The sequence below is a fragment of the Cucurbita moschata genome, unplaced genomic scaffold (genome assembly GCF_002738365.1).
Source record: "Cucurbita moschata cultivar Rifu unplaced genomic scaffold, Cmos_1.0 Cmo_Scf00006, whole genome shotgun sequence".
Taxonomy (NCBI): domain Eukaryota; kingdom Viridiplantae; phylum Streptophyta; class Magnoliopsida; order Cucurbitales; family Cucurbitaceae; genus Cucurbita; species Cucurbita moschata.
In genome coordinates, this window is record NW_019268522.1 from 1,030,409 (window position 1) to 1,053,623 (window position 23,215).

The following is a 23,215-nucleotide window of genomic DNA, read 5'->3' on the forward strand; positions in this document are numbered from 1 at the left end:
GGAAAGTTTCCACATCGTTTGGAGAGGGGAACGAAACATTGGAGGTGGATACTTCTCTCCAACGGATACGTTTTAAAACTTTAAAGGGAAGCCCGAAAGAGAAAACGACAATATCAGCTAGCGGTGGGCTTAGGCTATTATTTTTTTTTGTTAGATATATAATATTTTAGCCAACTAAATTATATTTGTAGAAAATAAATAATATCTGGAAACATATGGAAGTTTATTTATTTTTTATTTTTTATTTTTTAGAAATTATTTTGAAATTTATTTATTATTATTATTTTGTTTATCAATAATATAAATAAAAATAATAATAATACAAAAGTAGCTTAGGTTAAGGTCCAAAGTTTAGGCTTTCAAATTAATGAAATTTAAGATTAATTAGACATTAAGGTTTCTGTTACATTTAATGCACATTTGACCAAACATAATATACTTTAGTTTTTTTTTAATAAAATCAATTAATAATTTTAAATTAACTAGTAAATTGGAAGAAAAAAAATCAGGTAAAAATTATTTACTATCAACCAATTAGGTGAGGAGGATGCGATGGTCATAGTATTTTACTTCTGTATTTCTAGTATGACGTTTCGGAAAAATCATGTCTAAGCTTGACAGACATGAAATGCCTCAGAATTTTTTAGGAACTACGACGTTTCAGGACAATCATGCCTAGACTTGACAGACATGAAATGACTCATAATGTACTGAGAATATAATTAGTTGTCAACTTCTCTCTATCAATAATTATATACTGTGAACCGTTGTTGTTACTCTCTTGCTTGTATATATAACGTTTCTTTCAAAATCTCTTTTTCAAAAATCTCTCTCTGCTCTCGTTTTCTAAAACCTTCTTAAACCGAAGCCAGAGGCTCGAGCATACGTCGTTTGGCCGTAGACGACGTAAGAACGAATTGACTTAGCTCACTTGCCGTTGCAAAGTGAGTGTCGCACAATCGCAAGTCCGCTACCATCAAGAGTGCGATTGTGACAAGTGCAACCCCATCGTCTCCACCTGTAGGAACTACAAGATCACCCCAAGGACACCTTCGGTATCCAGGGGTCGCAAACCGACCATAGAACCGAGCTCACTAAAAATTCACGCATCTAAAAATTAAAATTCTCGATATATATTTTTATTATAAACTTAAAAAAATGAAATAAAATTGAATTTAATAAAGGGTTGACTTGCACAATTTTTGGATCTATATTGCAATGGATCTCGCCTAATACTTTTTAGGTATTTTTATCTTAACGTGTGAGCAACTTAGCATTGAAGAAAACTAGCAAAATCAAATTACATTATTACCCCTATAACATTTTTTTTTTTTTAATACAAAATCATATAAATTCGTAACGGACCAAATCCACTGCTAGCAAATATTTGTCCTCTTTGGGTTTTCCCTCGAACTTCCTCTTAAGGCTTTAAAACACGAGACATCACAATCTACCCCTTTCGAGGCCTAGCGTCCTCGCTGACACTCTTTCCTTCCTCCAATCGTAACAGCCCAGATCCACTGTTAGCAGATATTGTCCTCTTTGAGCTTTCCCTTTCGGGCGTCCCCTCAAGGCTTTAAAATGCGGGACATATCCCCTTCGAGGCCCAGCATCCTCGTGCCACCCCCCTTCGGGGAAGAGCGAGAAGGCTAGCACATCGTCCGATGTCTGGCTCTAATACCATTTGTAACGCCCCAGATCCACCACTAACAAATATTGTCCTCTTTGGGCTTCCCCTCAAGGCTTAAAAACGCGTCTGCTAGGAAAAGGTTTCCACACCCTTGTAAAGGGTAGCAAGGGTGGGTTGTTCTCCTTCCCAACCAATGTAGGACATCACATATTTTATTAATTTATGAATTTTCATCGTGGGTCCCAGATGTTATTTTATATTATCTATCAGCTAAATTACAAATTCAGTAGTTTAGAGAAAATTAAAATTTAATTCGTAAAGTTTTAAAAATTATAATTTTGTTCGTATGGTTTAATAAAACTTTACATATAGTCCCAGAGATTATTTTACGAGAATTAATTATATTATTTTATATGGAAAAAGGACGTAATAACAATAATAATAAAACTTTTGATCCATATATTTGATTTATTTAGTTTGTTATATTTTTAATAAATCTTTTAAATGATTATTAATAAATAAGTACAATATAGATTAAATATTGTGTAATAAATAATAATAATAATATTATTATTATATTTTAAAATGGATTAAAAAGTAAAATAAAAAAGGCCACCGACGCCACGAGTTCGAGATCTGTACGCGTGGAGGAGCCCAAATGCCGTGTGCACCTGACACGTCATCAATTAACGGACAAACTACAACCATCTAACGGCTCCACGTCAAAGGTGAACTGCAATTAAATTAAGTTAAATTAAATTGGTTTAAAGCTTTAAATAATGAATATTGATTACATTAGTTTCCTCAACTATAACATGTCGAATTTAAAGTTATTTAAAAAAAAACATTTAAGAATTAAATTTTCAGTTAAATTAAATATTTGAAAATAAATATTTTACGAACCCCATGATCATTCTCCATTCCAACAATCCTCAACAATCCTCCCCTCGAACAAGGTACGCTATAGAGTCTTTCATGAGGCCTATTGAGCCCTCGAACAAACTTCCATTAATCGAGGGTCGATTCATTTTTTTGGAGTCTTCGAACAAAGTACACCCTTTGTCCGACACTTGAGGATTCTATTGACATGGCTAAGTTTAGGGCATGATCCTGATAACATGTTAGAATTTAAAGTTATTTAAAAAAAAATTAATAATTAAATTTTCAATTAAAGTCATAAATCAGCGGTAAATCTTAATTAAATATTTAAAAATAAATAAATAAATATTTTACACTAATATTTTTACTTTTATTAAGTAGATACCATAGGCCTATTGAGCTCTCGAACAACCTCCTTTAATTGAGGCTCGACTCTTTTTTTGGAGTTTTCGAACAAAGTGCACCCTACTTTAGTCACTTTTGACTATACGTTCGAGACTCACAATACTTTGTTTGACATTTGAGGATTCTATTGACATGGCTAAGTTTAGGGTATGACTCTGATACCATGTTAGGAATCACGGATATCCACAATGATGATATTGTCCACTTTGAACACAAGTTCTCATGGCTTTACTTTGGGCTTACCGAAAAGGCCTCATACCAATGAAAATCTATTATTTGTTTACCGAGCCATGATCATTCTCTAAATTAGCCAATGTGGCGACTTGAACAACTTAAACTAACCCAACTGAAAGATTTTATGATTGGATTAAGTGTGTTCATTATTTAATAAGAATTGTTTAGGTTGAAAAAATTTATAACCCGAATATTTGGATTTGATCTAAAAAACGGTCAAACTCGACCCAATTCAGCCCACGAACACCTTACGTCATCATAGTAGATAATCGTTTATCCTCTAACAGACTTTGTTGATAAGGCAAGCTAGAATCTAGTCCAACCTCGTACATAAACCTTAGTAAAGAGAAGAGGCATGTCTTGTTTATATATTTAAGGAGATCGATGAAAAGTCAATATACAATGTAATTCCCGTTATATAGCTTAGTATTTATCAATAATTTTATCCGTATTACTATATTAGATGTGACAAATTTTCACTATGAAAGACTATATATTAAAAAATAATAATAATAATAATACAATGCTACATAGTTAACAAAGATGTTAGGTGTATAAGACAAATTTAATTTCAATGTCACATTAAATAAAATATATATATATATATATATATATATAAAAGCTATAGAAAGAAAATGTCTCTATATGCGCATTTTTTTATTTGTTTTATTATTTACTTTTAATAACATTTAAAAATATGTAAGAAAATTTTATTTTAAAAGATAGTTTTCAAATTGAAAATTAAGTTATTGATAAATAAATAGAAAATAAAACAAAATCGAAATTAAACCAACAATTAGATTAAATTACAAATTTCATATATTCTGGTTCTCTCGTTTCATTTAAACTTTGAGAGTTCATTATACTGGTCGGTGTCTTTCTACTTCTGCATGGCTATCTGAGACTATATGGTATTTTACATAGGAGTGTGCTAAGTACCTCCTAGGTCCATGATAGTCCCTCTCATTGGGGGGCGTGACTTCTCCCTTATCTAATGGACGGTAGGACGTGGGCTCACATTTTCTATGTGAAACGGTTAGGAGTAGTGGGTACTGATTAAGAACTCCGGCTATAAAATTTGAAATTTATATTTAATATTTGAAATTTTAAAATTATAAATTGAGTCCTTATTTTGTTTTTAAAATTTATTTTTTTATATATTTTGACTGATTTTATTGGTCAAAATTCTCTCCCTATATATTTAATAAATTAATTAACTTTTTTTTTTATAAAAAAATATTTTATTAAATTTATCTATATAAATTTCATAAATATATTTAAATATATTTTTTATTGTATAAAAATTAGTATATTATTTTAATAAAGACCAATCATAAGATTTATTTAAATTTGAAAATAAAAACATTAAAATAAAATAAATTTTATTTTAAGCTAAATTAAAATTAAAATATTAATAAATCTTAAGCACAAAAACAAAATAATATTAATATTTATTTTAAGCTAAAATTATTAATTAATAAATTAATTTATAATATTAATATTAAATAAAAATAAAAATAAATTTAGTTTTAATTTATAATATTAATATTTATAATAAATTATAAAAAACAACGCCCTTCGCCTCTTTATTCCCCCGTTCTCCACGAACCAGGCCTTCCCTTGCGCATTTTTGGCGCCTATAAATACTCCCTCTCCTCCCTTCACCTTTCACTCTCTCGCGCTTTTCTTCAAACACCTTCCGGGCACGTGGTGGTCGGTCATCTCCTTCCTCCTCGTTCTTCCATGGCCGCCGACGGCGTCCTCCGCCCCGTCTACGAGGCTTGCATCGCCGGCTGTGACTCCGAGATCCACCGTCGTCCCTACCATCGCAACTGCGGCTGCGCTCTCCACGAATCCCGCCGTCAACTTTCCCACTGCTACCATTCCAAGTACAAATCCGTCTCCTATCCCATTCGCCGATCCTGGAGCGAAGGTTGCTTGACGCTCGCCTTCGCCTCTCCTTCCTCTTCCCCTTCCTCCTCCCCTGTCGTCGGTAAGTCCTCACAGCCTGGTGCCGCTTTGAGCGACGACGACGACGACGACGCTCCTGTTCAGTTTAACAGGAGTTGATTTTTCCGTTCTTCGTATTCTATTGTTTTCTACAATTTAGGAGTTGATTTTCCTGCCCTTGATGTTTAATAATTTGGAACCAGATGAGATGAGATGAGATGCGGTTTTTAATTGTGACTTTTTTATTTTATTTTTTTCCATGTTTCTGTGATCTGAAAAATGTTATTGGATCCGTTCGTGTGTTTTACAATTTGCAGTGATATAGATGGCGAGGATTGAAATTTGGTCTTCTTTGTGTTTGGAGAACAGTTGGTGATCCAGATATGCGATCTTACGTTTTTTTTTTTTGGTGTATGTACATATATATATCTTGTTTTTTTTTCTCTGTCTTCTTCTGAATTTGTACCTGATTTCTATGAAATCTGCCATGGAAATCTTTTCGGCAGCATCTGGCTTTCCGATCGACTGTTTCTTTCTCTCTTTCTTCGTTACTAATGAGCTTAAGGAATATTCTGGCAAGGGGAATGATAATGGATAGAAATTGAAAATTTCTTCCATTGTAGACTCACCATGATCTTCCGCGACCGTGAATGGAAAATTGAAATTGGTTTCGTGCTTCATTCTGGGTTGATATTGTCCTAAACATAAGCTCTCTTAGGTGAGTTTGTTTTGGGCTTTTTCAAAAGGGCTCAAGATAAAGTACCATGATCATTCCCTTCATTAGTCGACCTGGACTTTCATCCAACATCTCATCTCAACCTCTCCTTCCATTTTTCCATTTTTACTATGCATTAGAGGCTCACAATACTTGTTCGACATCTGAGGATTCTATTGTCGACCATGTATTGACATGGCTAAGTTTAGGACATGACTCTAATACTATGTATTGACATTAGGACATGACTCTGATACCATGTATTGACATTAGGACATGACTCTGATACCATGTATTGACATTAGGACATGACTCTGATACCATGTATTGACATTAGGACATGACTCTGATACCATGTATTGACGTTAGGACATGACTCTGATACCATGTATTGACGTTAGGACATGACTCTGATACCATGTATTGACGTTAGGACATGACTCTGATACCATGTATTGACATTAGAACATGACTCTGATACCATGTTAGGTACCATGTATTGTCATGACTAAGTTTAAGACATGACTTTGATACCATGTTAGATGGACTCTCAAACCATGTATTGACATGGCTAAGTTTAGAACATGACTATGATACCCATGTATTGACATGGCTAAGTTTAGAACATGACTATGATACTCATGTATTGACATGGCTAAGTTTAGAACATGACTATGATACTCATGTATTGACATGGCTAAGTTTAGAACATGACTCTCCACAATAATATAATATTGTCCACTTTGAGTATAAGCTTTTGCGCTTTGCTTTGAGCTTTTCCTCCAAAAGGCCTCATGATTATAAACTCATGATCCTTCCTTAAATTAGCCGATGTGAGACCTTTAAAAAGCCTCACACCAATGAACACCAATGAAGATGATATTTTTTTATTATAAACTCCTCATATGAGACTTTCATGATCATTTTCTAAATTAGACTTTCATCCAACTTAGCCTAAACGCACCAAAAGAGTGTCCTTTAAAAAAAAAAATAGTAATAAGTTCTTTTTTTTTTCTTTTCTATTTGATGGAGTATGCATAAACAGCTTTTGCTTAATTACTAATTGTAACCGACTTTTGAGTTATCAACTATTTTCATTTATTTAATAATAATAAATATATTTTAAAACTTTAAGAATATTATTAAAAGTAAAAATTTAGATTATTTTCGTAAGACGGTGCAAAGTTAAAAATATATTTTATATAAAAACCTATATAAAAATAGTATTTTAAAAAAAAGTTCTATAACTAAAATAAATATTTTGAAAATTGTTTTAAATGCTTAAAATCAAATAGAAAAAAAAATATAAATTCAATTAAAAATAAAAAAAATTATTTGTGTTTTAAAAATATAAAAATAAAAAGAAGATTCTTAAATAGGCCTGGATTCAGTTTTAAAAGTATATTAAATATCAAATACATATTTTTAATAATTATTGAAAAAGAGTCATAATTGATCATGCATGTGAAATAATAGCCATAAACACACCACGCCAGTCCCAAGTCGCATCAATTTAATGATTTAAGAGATTACTAATTATCAATACTAATCGATGTCATATCTTATTTGTTGTGATTCAATAATTTATTTAGTAAGATCGACTCATTATTGAAGTAATATTTCTTCATTTACAGAATAAAATTCAACCATTCTTCAGTATACAAGAAGTAACTATTTATGAATTTCTTACTGTAGAAATAGAAAATGTAAAACAAATTTGTGTAAGTCGGCAAAAGCGTCTTCAAACAATGGAAAACTGTTCGAATATCAATCATAATTCTAAAAATTTTATTGTAGCAAGTAATTTTAAAGAAATCTTAACGAAACAAAAGTCTTCAAATAAGAACAATTTTCACATATATATATATAGACAAGAACAATATGAAAATTATGTTAAAAAATTAGAATATGCTATATAAACACAGGCAATTGCATACATATAAGTTGCTCGATGAATAAAAAGTTGTGCAAAACCAAAACGCATTTCCAGACGATTTATACACCGAAAATTGGGGGAAATTTACCTTTGGCATTCAATCGCTTCCGCTCCAGGGAACCTTGTCGTTCATAAGTATAACCACACCGTACCGTTGCAAGAATTTTCACAATCGGCCGCGAATTAAGCCTCAAAACGCCTCCAATAACAAATCAATTAGAAATTTAGCTATACGCCGTGGTCATCTCCCTCGACGTCTCCGTGGAAGACGGCGCTGATTTTGGCGGAGAAGCCGGTAACCTAGAGGAGAAATTTCTGAGCGGAAACGCATCATCAACATGTCCTTCATCGTATCCTTCATCAAAATTAAGCGCATAACTAAGCGCATCGTAGTGAAAATCGACGGAAGCAGAAGAATGACGGCGAGAATGGCGGCCAAGTCGCGAAATGAAATGCGGACGCCAATCGGTCTTAGACTCAGGACTCTCGCGAGATCTGGATTTATCCTTGGCAGAGGAACACCTCGTGAGCGGACTAGGCACATCTCCATCAGAGGAAAACGACATCCGCCGTTGGTGTTGGTGGCGTTGAAGGTGGTGGTGGCCGTTCCGGTGCCTACGAAGGCAGCAGGACAAACACAGAGAAGATTTGATTTTCGCCTTCAGAGACGACGGTGATGCATTTTCTTTATGCTCGTTCGAATCGTCCATTGGAGAGAATAATGGTAACTGAAAAACGCTGTAAGAGAAATCTGAGAAAATCGAATAATAATGATGGTGCTGGAAGAGAAATGAGTGGTTTGAGCGTTTATATATACCCCGTAGGTGGAGCCTGAAACTACGAAAAAGCCCCCGAATATGTATGTGTAAAGAACCAATAATGAAACTTAAAAGGGTATCCTTGTAATTCTACCTCTCACGGTTAAAATTGTGCCTTTGAGTCGTTGCCTTTTCTTCTTTGTACGGTTATAATTCTTCGTTTACCTAATTTTGATGGGATTTTTCTAATTTTCTTTATTAATCAAAATTAGAATTTAAATATAAACTTATTTGCATTTTTTTGCTAAATTATAAATATTTTAAAAAAAGTTAAAATTTAGTCTAAGTATTTTATTCTAGTATTATCAAATCTTACTAAATTTTAATTAAATTTAAAATACATACCATTATTTAAGTAGAATAAATAATTTGAATTTTAATTAAAGCGCACTCGGTTGAAGTAGCTGTAACGATTCAGATCCACCGCTGATATTGTCTTTTTTGGGCTTTCTCTTTCGGGCTTCCCCTTTTGGGCTTTAAAATGCATCTGCAAGGGGAAGGTTTCCACACCATTGTCCGATGTCTGGACGCTGGCACTCTTTCCTTCCTCCAATCGATGTGGGACTGCCCCCAAATCTACCCTCTTTGGGGCCCAACGTCCTTACTGGCACACCGCCTTGTGTCTACCCCCCTTCGGGGAAGGGGGAAGGTTTTCACACCATCGTTCGATGTCTGGACGCATGCACTCTCTCCTTCCTTCAATCGATGTGGGACCGCCCCTAAATCCACCCCCTTTGGGCCCAACGTCCTTACTGGCACATTGCCTCGTGTCTACCCCCTTTGGGGAAGGACGAGAATGCTGGCACATCGTCCGATGTCTGGCTCTGATACCATTTGTAACGACCCATATCCACCGCTAGCAGACATTGTCCTCTTTGGGCTTTCCCTTTCGGGCTTCCCCCTCAAGGCTTTAAAACGCGTCAACTAAGGAAAAGTTTCCACATCCTTATAAATAGTAGTTTGTTATCCTCCCCAACCAATGTGAGACATCACAGTAGCAGTGCTAGAAGTGTACGTAGGTTCATTTGAGATGCATTAAACATTTTTTTGGATCAACATGAAATTTCAGTGTGGTTGGGTTGGTGATCTGAATGACGACCGAGATAGGGTTCACAAACTAACCCAACTCAACCCTTTATTTTTAGTTAGGTTGTCGGGTTGTTCATTTTTTTTAATTATTTAAAAAATATTTATCCATGGTACATATTACACTAATAACTAAAATTTCATAAAACTCAAATATCAAATATTTACCGACTTGGGCTGTAAACCCTATTTTTTAAATTGATACAACTAAAAAAGTCAAACCGACCCATTATTCACGTCCCGAGTTACACAATTCCGTTCAATTTTTTAGAACAAATGTGTGAAGTGTTTACCGTAGTAGGTGTAAAGATTCAACCGAAGATATCTTAGAGATCGATCGATCCTATGAACCAGAAAAGGACAAGAGTAGAAATGTCACCAATGAACCTCGTACAATAACCGAACTACGAAAATAACAAATTCCTTCAAATGTTGTTGGGCCCAGCTTTAACGCTACAAAGCCCACAACCACACAAATAATTAAATAATAATAATAAATGTTTTTTATTTTACAAATTCGTAAATAATAATAGTTATTATTCGTAAATAATAATAATAGTAATGTGATATCCCATATTGGTTGGGGAGGAGAACAAACCACCATTTATAATATAGGTGTGGAAACCTTGTCCTATCAGACGCCTTGAGGGGAAGCCCAAAGAGGACAATATCTGCTAGCGGTGGATCTTGGCCGTTATAAATGGTATCAGAGCCAGACACCGGACGATGGTTTTAAAGCCTTGAGGGGAAGCTCAAAGAAGACAATATCTGCTCGGTGGATCTGGGCCGTTACAAATGGTATCAGAGCCAAACACCAGACATGGTTTTAAAGTCTTGAGGGGAAGCTCGAAAGGAAAATCCCAAAGAGGACAATATCTGGGGCGTTATAAATGATATTAGAGCCAGACGCTTGGCCCCAAAGGGGGGTGGATTTGGAGGTGCTAGCGATGGATCTGGACCGTTACAAATGGTATCAGAGCCAGACACCAGACGATGTGCCAACTTTCTCGCTGTTCCCCGAAGAGGGTTGACATGAGGCGGTGTGCATGTAAGGACGCTTGGCCCCAAAGGGGGGTGGATTTGGAGGCATTCCCACATCGATTGGAGGAAGGAAAGAGTGCCAGCGAGGACGCTGGGCCTCGAAGGGGAAAGAGGACAATATTTGCTAGCGGTGGGCCTGGGAAGCCCGAAAGGAAAAGCCCAAAGAGGACAATATTTGCTAGCGGTGGGCCTGGGTTGTTACAAGTAATGAGTAACTTATCTTTTGTGCTATGTTCGAGTTCACCGAACACCACTATTTAAGTAAACCTCACCCGAGAGAGAGAAGCAAATTGAAAATTAGGGAGAGCTTTGACCTGAAAGGGCTATATTCGAGTTATGCTTTGACCTGAAAGGGCTGTCGGGCTCATGATTTTAAAACGCCTCTATTAGTAAGAGGTTTTTACGTTACCCTCTCCGATAGATGTGGGATCTCGTAATTCATCCTCTTCGAGGTCAACATCCTCATTGACATACCACTGTCTCTAATACAATTTGTAACCGTTGAAGCAGACGGATAGGATATATGCTCATTTAACGTATCGAACTAAAATTGAATTAATATTAACTTTTTCTTAAAAGAAGATAAACACAGATCCACTATGCTTTATCTTTTAGTCTGTAATTTTGTAGGAAATTTCTTCCCTTCTTCCTCTTCCTTGTTTTCTCTCACTACTTTCATGAGAGAGAGAGAGAGAGAGAGAGGAATGATTGAGAAAATCGTTTTGTTATTATTGTACGTTTTACGCTCACCTTCAATGGCGGGGACCCGTTTTTGTCCATTACCTTCATCATTTCCATGCTTCGTTGGCCTTCGTTCTTTATCATGATTTTAATTCATTCTGATCCAATTTCCCCATCTTCGATCGATCTTTCCAGTTCTTTTCATTTTGTTCTTCGTGTTCTTCATTTTTCTGTTTCTGGATTTGTTGTTTGATTTGCTGGAAATGAGAGATTTCGATTGGAATTGTTCTTTTTCAGCGCATCTGGATTTTGGTTCATTTTGATTAAACTGAGAAACTTCATTGATTTTGAGTTGAAATTTTTCTGGATTTGGCGAGTTTTTCTCTGTTCTTTGTCTTTCTGGCTTTTCAGCACTGTGTGGTTCTGATTCATTTGCTGAAACTGAGAAACTCCATTGATTCTGAGTTGAAATTAGTGAGTGTTCGGGGATTTTATAAGCTATGTTTTCGCTGTTCTTCTTCATCCGATGAACTCCATTGATTCTGAGTTGAAATCAGTGAGTGTTTGGGGATTTTATAAGTTATGTTTTCTCTGTTCTTATTCATCTGATGAACTCCATTGATTCTGAGTTAAAATCAGTGCGTGTTCGCGGATTTTACAAGTTGTCTTCTCTCTGTTCTTCTTCATCTGATGAACTCCATTGATTCTGAGTTGAAATCAGTGCGTGTTCGCGGATTTTACAAGTTTTCTCTCTGTTCTTCTTCATCTGATGAACTCCATTGATTCTGAGTTGAAATCAGCGAGTGTTCGAGGATTTTACAAGTTATCTTCTCTCTGTTTTTCTTCATCTGATGAACTCAATTGTTTATCTGCAATTATGCTCTCATTAATCTGCTGAAACTTACAAGTTCTTCAAATTTTGAATCAAAATCTGCTCAAAATCGTCTTCGAATTTATTTCATCTAAATAAACTCGTCGATCCATGGCTGGAATGTTGCCTGGAGTTGAATGCGCGAGACGGCGGCGGTTCCACCAGAGCATAACGTCATCGGACTCGGCGTCCACGGCGGCGAAATTAGGATCCACAAGAAGGTCCTCCTTCTGTTTGTATGCAAGCAACCGTGATTTCCACCTCACTTCATCTTCTTCACAGGTATCAAAACAAATCTAGAAAATTCCATCACATCCTTCGAATTTTCCGTTTGTTTCCCGGGAAAATCTTGATGAATGATTTCAATTGTATAAGCAACGGTGCTCTTCGAATCACGCTTACCAGGACGAGAAGCTTGGGCAAGCTGCAAGAGAAGCTAAGGAACGGTTGGATGAGAGGTTGAGAACGCACAGAAAACCTGAGAATTCAAGGTAATTTCTTCATGAACCACCTTATTTCTTCATAATTTTGTTTCATCTTTTATATATATATATATATAATAGTAATTAAAATATTATTTTAGTTGATTTTTGTCCTATGATATCCCAAGTTGATTGGGGAGGAGAACGAAACACCCTTACAAGGGTGTGGAAACCTTTCACTAATAGATGTGTTGTCAACTTCTCCCTACCTGATAGTTATATATGCAGTAAGCCGTTGTTGTTGCATTTTGCTTACATTCTCATATATAACACTAATTTCAATTTTTCAAATTTTACTTTCGAAATCTCTCTGTCCTGATTTTCTAAAACTTTCTTCTTGAACCGAGCTCAAAGGCTCGAGCATACGTCGCTTGACCGTAGGAATTTCAATTTTTCAAATCTTACTTTCGAAGTCTCTCTGCCCCTGTTTTCTAAAACTTTCTTCTTGAACCGAGGCCAAAGTCTCGAGCATACGTCGCTTGACCATAGGCGACGCAAGAACGAATAGGCTTAACTCACTTGTTGCTAGAAAGTGAGTGCTACCTTTTGCTTACATTCCCATATATAACACCAATTTCAATTTTTCAAATATTATTTTTGAAATCTCTCTGCCCCTATTTTCTAAAACTTTTTTCTTAAATCGAGGCTAAAGGCTCGAGCATACGTCGCTTGACCATAGGGCGATGCAAGAACGAATAGGTTTAACTCACTTGTTGTTGGAAAGTAAGTGCAACACAATCGCAAATCCACTGCCACCAAACAACCGCTTACTGCATATAACTATGGGGTAGGGGATATGACTAGCCTAAGCAAGATAATATCTGTTAGTTGTGGGGTTAGGTTGTTATACTTGAATTTCTAATTTTAGTTTATATAGTTTAATTATTTGATAATTTTTTTTTAAAAGGAAGTAGTTTACATTAATTTTCCTTGGAGCCTAAATCATTTGGTCTTTTAAGCATATAAATTGTTATTATTCTTATTTAAAAATTTAACTTTTAACTTACTAATTTTAAAAATATTTTAATCATATTTGAACTAAAATTAAGTAAGTAAAGAAAATAAAAACTATAAAAATTATTATTATTATTATTATTATTATTTTGTCTTCTATATTGATGACAATAAATGGGGGTTTTCGTGCATAATTAATTAAATTAAAAGTTTAAAGGTATAATTATAACACGAAACAAAAGTTGAAGGAGTTGATTGCAACCCGTAACAAAGTTTAGGGATTAATTGGTCAAATGTTTGTTTTAATTATTAAAACTTTAGGGTTAGAAAAAAAAACTAATTAAATCATTGTATTAATTTTCATTAAATTGAACTTAAATATAAATTTATAGCACTTGACCTAAAAAGAAGAAAGAAATATGAAAGATACATTTTTATATAAAAATTTAATAATAAAAATAAAAGAAAAAACCCTCCGAATAAATATGAAAAAAAAAAGAATTTGAGCATAGTTCAATTGATTATATATATTTTATCAAAAGATAAAATAGATGTAGCTACCGTTCCTATAATTTAAGCTTAATTTCAATTTGGTCCCTAGAATTTTAAAAGTTTCAATTTAGTCTCTAATTTGATTAAACCTTACAAATCGTCCCTAAACTATATTCGATAGCCATTTAAAAATCTAATTCACTTCTGTTTATTTTTACTCGACCCTATAATTTAATCCCGACAACTAACGAATTAGCTACTTGAAGGCTCTACTAAATTATCACAATAGAACTAATTCAAAATTTTTAAATCATGCTCAAACTACGAGAATAACCAAATTTAAAATTAACGTTAAAATCTATTAATTTTCTTTTTGAATTATAGGAAGAAGAGTAGTAGTGAAGAAGTAGGATTGAAGAAGGAGAAAGCGAAGGGAAAGGAAGAAACAACAACGAAGAAGAGGTTCGGTTGGGGGAAGCTAATGAAATGGAAAGCCTCCGAACAGGAAGAGTGCACTGTTTGTCTCGAAAAGTTCAGAGCGACCGAGCCACTAGTCCATCTTCCATGCGCTCACAAGTTCCACTCCGCCTGTTTGGTCCCTTGGCTCCAAGCTAATGCTTATTGTCCTTGTTGTAGGTACCCTATTCTCGCTCAATAACAAACGAGAAGTTATTCGAATAAATTAAAATAATATGAGTAGCAGTTTTCCATTGTAGATGTACGAGAGACAAATAAAAAATTAAAAATGACCAAACGGGACCTAAATTATTGTCGGAGAAAATTTTCGGTAGTGCGAATTACATTTAATTAAAAAATAATAATAATAAAAATTATAATTATAATTACTCAAAATGGATAATAAAAGATGAAATATTTGAAAAATAATTAAATATAAGTAAATAAATAAGAAAATGAAATCTCATGTCAGCATTTTACAAAATAATTAAAATTAAATGGAACAAAATCAGTTTGGTCTGATTTAGATGATTCAGCTTTCCACAATTTAATTCATTTTATTATCCAAAATACAAATTGGAGATTATTAAATATTACTATTACACCACTTCAATAATTTTATCAATAAAAAATAAATCGGTTGAAGAACGAACAAAACATCCTTTATAAATGTGTGAAAATTTGTGAGGGTGACGACGATACGTAACGGGCCAAAGTGGCCACTATTTGCTAGCGGAGAGAATTGAAATGAGCAGATTGGAATTCGTAGGCGTTTTTCACAACTTTCGGTTGTGGGTTCAACTAAAACCTACTTTTTCCCGTTTCTCTAATTTTATGATAGATGTTGAGGATTGTTGGGACGGAGTCCCAGATTGGCTAATTTAGGAATATGGGTTAACGAGTAAGGAATATATCTCCATTGGTGCGGACCTTTTGGGTAAGCTCAAAGCAAAGTCACGAGAGCTTATGCTCAAAGTGGACAATATCATACTATTGTGGAAAGTCGTGATTCCTAACATGATATCAGAGCCGTTCTCTTAACTTAGCAATGTCAATAGAATCCTCAAATGTCGAACAAAGAAGTTGTGAGCCTCGAAAGTATAGTCAAAAGTGACTCAAGTGTCGAACAAAGTTCAAGGGCTTCATAGGTCTCAGGGGAGGCTCTATATTGTACTTTGTTCAAGGGAGAGGATTGTTGAGAATTGTTGGGGGAGGGAGTCCGACATTGGCTAATTTAGGAATATGGGTTAACGAGTAAGGAATACATCTTCATTGGTACGAACCTTTTGGGGAAGCTCAAAACAAAGTCACGAGAGCTTATGCTCAAAGTGGACAATAACATACCATTGTGGAGAGTCGTGATTTCTAAAAAGATATCAGATTTGTTCTCTTAACTTAGCCATGTCAATAGAATCCTCAAATGTCGAACAAAGAAGTTGTGAGCCTCGCCAAAAGTGACTCAAGTGTCGAACAAAGTTCGAGGGCTCCACAGGCCTCAAGGAAGGCTCTATAGTGTACTTTCCATTGGTATGAGAAGCAAAGCCATGAGAGCTCGAGAAGTCGTGATTTCTAATAGGTTTGATAGATTCCAACAGAAGTCAAAGTCAAAAGCTCGAGAATATACCATAAACTAAACAAAATAGAGACAATAAACACGATATATTTCCCTCGAATTCGGGATAAATTTTGCATTATTATTAAGCAAAGAGAATGAAATAAAAAGGAAGTATAATTATACAATTCCAAATATTTTGTGTTTAAGCTTCTAATTCCGTTTCTATTCCATATAAAATTCCACAGGAAAAAAGAGCTCAAAATACATTGGTTTAGTATCGAACCTTGGCCGATTACCAACAAAGAATCCTCTTCAATTCTATCCCTCTAGCAGAAATTTCAGGTTCTGAAGCCCTTCAGCTGAAATGCTTCGTCTAAATCTTGGCCTCTGAAACACCACAGGCTCAGGTGGCTCCAAATGAAAGCTAACCAACACCACTGTTAAGTTGTCCGTGGCTCCTCTCTTTATGGCTTCTTCTACTATTTCCTTGCAGCAAAGCTTCACGTCGTTGTGTTCTTGGAGCCTCCGACGAGCAAAGTCGATAGCGTTTTGACTCGTGAACACGTCCCATATTCCGTCGCTCCCTATGATCAAAAACTCCTCCTCCTTCGTCAATGTTATTAGTTTAAGTTCGGGTTCGGCACTTAATGGTCCACCTCTCTCGCTCATTTCCTTCATTCCTTCAAGATGCCAGTCTCCTAACGCACGAGTGACCCCAAGTAGTCCGTTTAGGTAATCGTCGTCGATGAATCCGCCTAAGGCCTCGATTCTCATGCGTTCTTTTGTGCAGCATGGTCTGTGGTCTTTAGACATTTCTATTGCGCATCCTTGTCTTGATAACACTGCTCGGCAATCGCCAGCGTTTGCTACAAGCAAAGATCTGTTTGAAATGATGACGATTGTTAAAACGAGAAGATCGAAATCGGTGTAAACGAAAGTGAAAACGAGTACCTTCCGAATATCATTGCAGTCAGTGCAGTTGTGCCTGAAGATAGAGATGTTTCGAGAGTGCAAGATCTAGCGAAAGCTGCATCCGTCTCCATAAACGACCTCGTGACCACTTTTTCAAGCGCTAAAGGAAAGTCGGAATCTTCGATGATGACTCTTGGTAAGTGATCACGAACGAATTGTGCAGCGCCTTTTCCTCCGTGACCATCGAATACCTATTTGTTCATGATAAGCTAAAGATCAGAAGTTGCTATCCTCATGGCTCGATCTAATCCAACAGAGTGATAAAACTACGTCGAACCAAATGTACTTGTTTTTATATATGGCTCGAGATGAGCAACGAAAACTAGCTCTACCAACAAACCCGAGAGCTTGGTTGATTCCGATTACAGGAGCGGAACGGGGTTTGCAACGTCCATGTAAAATCTCAAGCCTCCCCTTACCCGACTATCAAACCCGTCAAACAGACCAAGGGCTTACCCACTACCAATCGAAACGCATTACCTCGTCCTCAATTTGGCAACCACTATAGGTTGTTGGGTTATTAGTCATGTAACAGCCTAAGCCCACCGCTGACAGATGGATATTGTCCTCTTTCGCTTTCGCTTGCCCTTTCGGGCTTCAGCCCACCTGCTGACAGATATTGTCCTCTTTGACTTTCACTTTCAGAACCGATGTGGGATCTCACACTTAATTAGGTTTCTACACCTTTATAAAGAATATTTCGATTCCCTCTCCAACCGACGTGGGATCTCACAATCCAGTTCCTCTCTCCACCCGATGTGGGATTTCAAAGTCCACTCCCCTTCGGGACCCAGTTCACAATCCACTCCCCTTTAGGACCCAGCGTGGGATCTCACAATCCAGTTCCCCAGTTCCCCTCTCCAACCGATATGAGATTTCATAGTCCACTCCCCTTTAGGACCCAGCGTGGGATATCACAATCCAGTTCCCCTCTCCAACCGATATAGGATTTCACAACTCACTCCCCTTCAGGACCTAGCGTGGGATCTCACAATCCAGTTCCCCTCTCCAACCGATGTGGGATTTCACAGTCCACTCCCCTTCAGGACCCAGCGTGGGATCTCACAATCCAGTTCCCCTCTCCAACTGATGTGGGATTTCACAGTCCACTCCCCTTCAGGACCCAGCGTGGGATCTCACAATCCAGTTCCCCTCTCCAACCGATGTGGGATTTCACAATCCACTCCCCTTCGGAAACCCATTTCACTGTCCACTCCCCGTTAGGACCCAGCGTGGGATCTCACAATTTAGTTCCCCTCTCCAACCGATATGGGATTTCACAGTTCACTCCCCTTCAGGACCCAGTTCACAATCCACCCCCCTTTATGACCCAAAGAGTTCCCCTCTCCAACCGATGTGAGATTTCACAGTCCACTCCCTTTCAGGACCCAGCGTGGGATCCCACAATCCAGTTCCCCTCTCCAACCGATATGGGATTTCACAGTCCACTCCCCTTCGGAACCCAGCGTGGGATCTCTCAATCCAGTTCCCCTCTCCAACCTATATGAGATTTCCCAATCCATTCCCCTTCGGGACCCAACATCTTCGCTTGCAGACACTCGTTCCTTCTCGTTCCTTTCACAAACATATTTAGTAAAGCTATATAGACTATAATCAGTAAAACTAGTATGCAAGTAAAATTTGGAGAAGTTTGTAGATACTAAACTCTTAACCAACTCCTATACTCAATTAATGAAAAAATAACTATCAAAAAGCACATTAATTTTGAATAACATATCCTATTTTCATGGACGACAAAACTAATGTTCTAATGTTCTCATTCTCGGTCGGGGTCGTATTCGTTTTGCATACGAAGATTCCAAGTCAAAATAACATCAGTTTTATGAACTTACACCATAGAAGGAGACCGCTTCCTCGTTGACAAAACTGCACCCGAACTTCTTAGCCATGTCCTGAATGCATACATGAGTGTCCTCCATATATGGACGCTTTCCGATATCAGACCATTCTCCCGATCTAAGCGCAGGAACAAAAGTCGATGGGCTCTCTTTCCTGTCTACCACTGCAGCGTCCTCGGAAATGCTCTCGAGCTACATGAATCAAGAGAAACGAACAATCAACAAGTTAGATGGGTTCGTTGCCACTTTCTGCATCGACAAAGTTTGAACAATGGCGCTCTTCAAGGAGCGGCATTAACGACTAACAGAGAACCGAAGAGACCCCATCTAGAGGCTTCAATAGACATGATACTAGGAATATCATATCGATTCAGCTACACGAGTATTCAAATTCAGGGAAGTTTTGTCAGTTCAGATCCACATCAACGAACAAGATGCTTTTAAATTCATTCTAGAGTTGGCTTTCCCCCAAGCGAAACGCGCAACCAAAACTAAAAGTTTGATGGAATACAGGACAAGTGAACCAAGTCAAGGTTACAGAGATGTGTACTATTCATAGATACAACTATAACAACTCAAGCCCACCAAGGTTTTAAAAAAATGCGTAGGAATGTTTCGTTCCCCTCTCCAACCTATGTGGGATCTCACAATCCACCCTCTTGGGGGCTCAGTGTCCTCGCTAGCACACCGCCCGGTGTCTGGCTCTATTAAGCCCACTGCTAGCAACTATTGTCCTTTTTTAACTTTCCCTTCCGAGCTTCTCCTCAAGATTTTAAAACGTATCTGCTAGGGAAAGCTTTCCACACCCTTATAATGAATGTTTCGTTCTCCTCTCCAACCTATGTGGAATCTCACAATCTACCCCCTTAGAGGCCCAGTGTTCTCGCTAGCATACCTCCCGATGTCGGGCTCTAATACCATTTATAACAGCCCAAGCCCAAGCCCACCACTAGCAAATATTATCCTTTTTGGACTTTCCCTTCCGGACTTCCCCTCAAGATTTCAAAACCCGTCTACTACGGAAAGACTTCCACACTCTCACAAAGAATGCTTCGTTCTCCTCTCCAATCAACGTGGGATCTCACAACAACAGTCCTCGTTAGTTTTTCTCCCTTATCCTCTCCTTTCGGTCCATACCAAGGGACCATAAACTAAAGTAGGAATTGTACAAGCTACAGAAACAAGAAATTCATGCTCAAAAACTTCAGAAACTCGACAATGGAACCTCAATTACAACACAAAAGGACTAAAGTAACAGCATCTTTTAACAACCACATTAACGACAAAAAGTAGCTGTTCCTGAATCATAGAACTTTCAAATCAATTACAGTGAACCATACTTTCATGTTCTCAAACAAATTTGGAATAGAAACAGAGAAGAACCCATCAGATCAAACCAACATAAACAGAGAACAGAGCTCAAATCAGTGAAGAACACCATACAGTAAAATCCAACCAGATTCATAGCAAAACACATGAATTATCAGCTACATTCAGTGAAATCCAAGGAACCCCATCACAGAAATCCACAAAAGAACGAACAACAAAACAAGTTCATCACAAAATTTCAACAAATACCCAACAAAAAAGGGGAAAACCCAGTACGAATCTAACAAAATATCCCTCAAAATCATAGAAATGAGTATAAAGGAAGCAAGATTCATACAGGAAAAGAATTCCCAGAACGGGTTAGGTCGCTAGTTCCACCAAGATCAAGCTCCTGATCAGGATTCCCCATCTGGGTCTCCAAAAACTCACAATGCATGCGCCATGGCTTGGTATTAGTACTCCCAGAAGGCGCCCTCTCAGCCCCAACCGGCTCGGAATCCGTCACACACATGACGATAAAATACCAAAAGAAAAAGCTGTGAGGAGTTGGGTGGCTCGGGTTCAACTTGCAGTAGGTGGGTATCCAAAGAAACAGAGAAAGCACAAAGTTAGAGAGAGAAAGAGAGGGAAGAGAGAGAGAATGAGAGGAAAATGATGGAGGGAGAAGAAGATTCTGAGAATATGTGTAATGGGTTAAGAGAAATTGAAAGGGAAAACCCTGATTTGAGCATGAAAAACAGTGAGAAACAGAATTAAACAACAAAACAGAGACGAATTGTTTTTAATTTCCAAATTTCCTTTAAATTGGGAAATGTTCAATGTTTGTAAATTCAATTTAAATTTCTTAACTTTTCAAGAAACTTACCTTCTTCCCCTTTTAATTTAAAGACATAAAGTTTGGCTATTGGAGTCTGATAAGGATAATGATGAAAAATTTTCATATCTTAAAAGTAAGTCGGAGAGAAACGTAAGGTGAAAGAAAGTAAGTATCGGTTGCATGCACTGAAATATAGTTCGAGTCTGTAACGTATGTTTTAGTATTCTAATATGGAATGAAAATCTTATTGGTTTCGAGGCCAATTCTGACTTTTTTTTTTTTTTTTTTTGTTCATTCTCGTCAACGAGGTTCATGAACTCCCTTTGGTTATTTTCTGATAACATTGATCAAGAATTTAGTTGAATCAACTTTGATCGACTTAGTCGACCTAATGGCTTGTTTGGTCTTTTGTAGACTTGGAGCTGGTTCGACCATGTCTCTCCTTAGAGTCGTAGACGTTGATTATGTTGGATGATGAAAGTGACTGCTAATTTAGAGAATGTTCATGAGTTTATAATTAAGGAATACTCGGTTCATTTGGTACGAGACCTTTTGGAGAAGTCCAAAGCAAAGTCATGAGAGGTTATGCTCAAAGTAGACAATATCATACATTATGGAGAGTCGTGTTCGTCCAACAGATTAATCTCAGCCTCACGATCACATATATTTTAACTCAACCCTATAGTTAATTTTTGACTCACATCAAGTTAATATATATATATATAGGTTTCCATGATCTTGACTTGTGAAGTTTTTAAAAATGGGGGAGACATTAAATTTATTATTTGAGTGCATGTTTCACATTCCTTGAATCATTAGTTGGCAAGAACATTGATCAACCCTCTCTCTCTCTCTCCTCTTCTCTCTCTTCTTTCTCTCTCCTCTTTCTCTCTCCTCTTTTGTCTCTCTACAAAGCAAAGAGATGAATGGTAGGTATTGCATCCCTAGAAATAGGCATCTATGGTGATAGCTACCTTTACATGACATGAGGACTTAGAAAGGAACCTAATTCACACATTCTTTTTCTTTTTCCATTCATAAATTCAAATAATAGTATTATTTCCACAACCCATCACCTTTATTCTTTAAAAATTATTATATTTTTATCGCTCGATTCAAATATCTGACATTTAGTAAATAATATATATATTAATTAGTTGAATTATGGTTTATTTTTATCATTTAGTTAGTTTGTTCATGTATTATATTAATGGAATAAAAATATCTGATGTAAATTTTTTAAAATTTAGTGACCAATAAATATTTATATTTGATAAAATGAAAGTAGATATTTTAAAAATATATATTATTATGATTAAATTGAAAGGCGAAATATTTTTAAAATAAAGAAAATAATAAAATTTTGATTCTGTTCACACTTTGGATTTTGCCAAATAGGGCCACGCAACACAATCACTAACATCAATTTTAATTTTTTTTTTCTTTTTGTTTTTATTTATTTATTTTAAGTTCCCAAAAAAAGTGACAAAAACCCCTAAATATGACAAATTACAACTTGTATATTTACCAAAAAAAAGTTCCCATTAATATTAATTAATAACATATTTATTTAAAATTACTAATTAAGTCGGTGGGTTATAATTAAATAGCAATAATTGTGACAAAAAGAGATGTGGAATGAAAATGACATAATTAAAATAAATAAATAAATAAACTCTCATTAATGAATGTATTTCAATTTAATAAATGCATAAATTTATTACAAATGCCAATATTAAAAGTTTATACATTAAGATTAAAAATTTAATAAATGCAATTTAAAAAAAAAAAAAAAAACTATAAATCAGATGCAATATTCAGAGTTTATTTTTGCGATAATTTCGAAATTAAAATTAAAATTATTTATGGTTGGTTTAAGATGTGAATATCCAACAATAACATGGGTTAGTGGTCCATTTTGCTTCCTTATTTAATGCTTTACCTAATAGTTGAGTTAGGAATTTGAACTTAAATTGAATTGCATAAAAAGTAATAGAATTTAATTAAAATTCTTGTAGTTTGAGTCCATGGCCTACACGTTTAATCATACAAT

General features: G+C 36.0%; 4 protein-coding genes across 7 annotated transcripts; 2 read left to right on the forward strand and 2 right to left on the reverse strand.

The window, feature by feature from the left end:
- The first annotated feature begins 4,891 nt into the window (after positions 1 to 4,891).
- LOC111444438 lies at positions 4,892 to 5,218 on the forward strand. The gene has a single exon (XM_023082535.1). It carries the CDS (start codon positions 4,892 to 4,894, stop codon positions 5,216 to 5,218), a length of 327 nt encoding a protein of 108 aa, XP_022938303.1.
- A 2,755-nt stretch (positions 5,219 to 7,973) lies between these two features.
- Positions 7,974 to 8,459, reverse strand: LOC111444439. Its single transcript, XM_023082536.1, has one exon. The coding sequence runs from the start codon at positions 8,457 to 8,459 to the stop codon at positions 7,974 to 7,976; it is 486 nt and encodes a 161-aa protein (XP_022938304.1).
- Positions 8,460 to 11,344: 2,885 nt separating this feature from the next.
- Positions 11,345 to 15,238, forward strand: LOC111444265 (probable E3 ubiquitin-protein ligase RHY1A). 4 transcript variants are annotated; one of them, XM_023082296.1, is made up of 4 exons: positions 11,345 to 12,528; positions 12,622 to 12,737; positions 14,559 to 14,847; positions 15,129 to 15,238. In XM_023082296.1, the coding sequence occupies exons 1-3, from the start codon at positions 12,358 to 12,360 to the stop codon at positions 14,830 to 14,832; spliced, it is 561 nt and encodes a 186-aa protein (XP_022938064.1). In that variant the 5' UTR covers positions 11,345 to 12,357; the 3' UTR covers positions 14,833 to 14,847; positions 15,129 to 15,238. The 4 variants fall into 4 exon arrangements, with proteins under 4 accessions (XP_022938064.1, XP_022938063.1, XP_022938066.1 ...); XM_023082295.1 differs by having other exon boundaries at positions 14,559 to 14,855; positions 15,137 to 15,154; XM_023082298.1 differs by lacking the exon at positions 15,129 to 15,238 and having other exon boundaries at positions 12,652 to 12,737; positions 14,559 to 14,928.
- Positions 15,239 to 16,292: 1,054 nt separating this feature from the next.
- Positions 16,293 to 21,524, reverse strand: LOC111443977 (probable protein phosphatase 2C 27). Its single transcript, XM_023081860.1, has 4 exons — positions 20,683 to 21,524; positions 19,011 to 19,208; positions 17,137 to 17,348; positions 16,293 to 17,065 (listed from the first exon to the last, which is right to left on the reverse strand). Exons 1-4 carry the CDS (start codon positions 20,854 to 20,856, stop codon positions 16,504 to 16,506), a joined length of 1,146 nt encoding a protein of 381 aa, XP_022937628.1. The 5' UTR covers positions 20,857 to 21,524; the 3' UTR covers positions 16,293 to 16,503.
- Between the last annotated feature and the right edge of the window lie 1,691 nt (positions 21,525 to 23,215).

Excerpts from the sequence above, each read along its gene's own strand:
- LOC111444265 (XM_023082296.1), top strand. The coding sequence starts at position 12,358 with ATGGCTGGAATGTTGCCTGGAGTTGAATGCGCGAGACGGCGGCGGTTC. Across the intron at positions 12,529-12,621 it reads TCACTTCATCTTCTTCACAG|CAACGGTGCTCTTCGAATCA; the intron begins GTATCAAAACAA and ends CAATTGTATAAG. Across the intron at positions 12,738-14,558 it reads AGAAAACCTGAGAATTCAAG|GAAGAAGAGTAGTAGTGAAG; the intron begins GTAATTTCTTCA and ends TTTGAATTATAG.
- LOC111444439 (XM_023082536.1), bottom strand. The coding sequence starts at position 8,459 with ATGGACGATTCGAACGAGCATAAAGAAAATGCATCACCGTCGTCTCTG.
- LOC111443977 (XM_023081860.1), bottom strand. The coding sequence starts at position 20,856 with ATGTGTGTGACGGATTCCGAGCCGGTTGGGGCTGAGAGGGCGCCTTCT. Across the intron at positions 19,209-20,682 it reads GTTCTGGGAATTCTTTTCCT|CTCGAGAGCATTTCCGAGGA; the intron begins GTATGAATCTTG and ends TGATTCATGTAG. Across the intron at positions 17,066-17,136 it reads ACTGCAATGATATTCGGAAG|ATCTTTGCTTGTAGCAAACG; the intron begins GTACTCGTTTTC and ends CATTTCAAACAG.
- LOC111444438 (XM_023082535.1), top strand. The coding sequence starts at position 4,892 with ATGGCCGCCGACGGCGTCCTCCGCCCCGTCTACGAGGCTTGCATCGCC.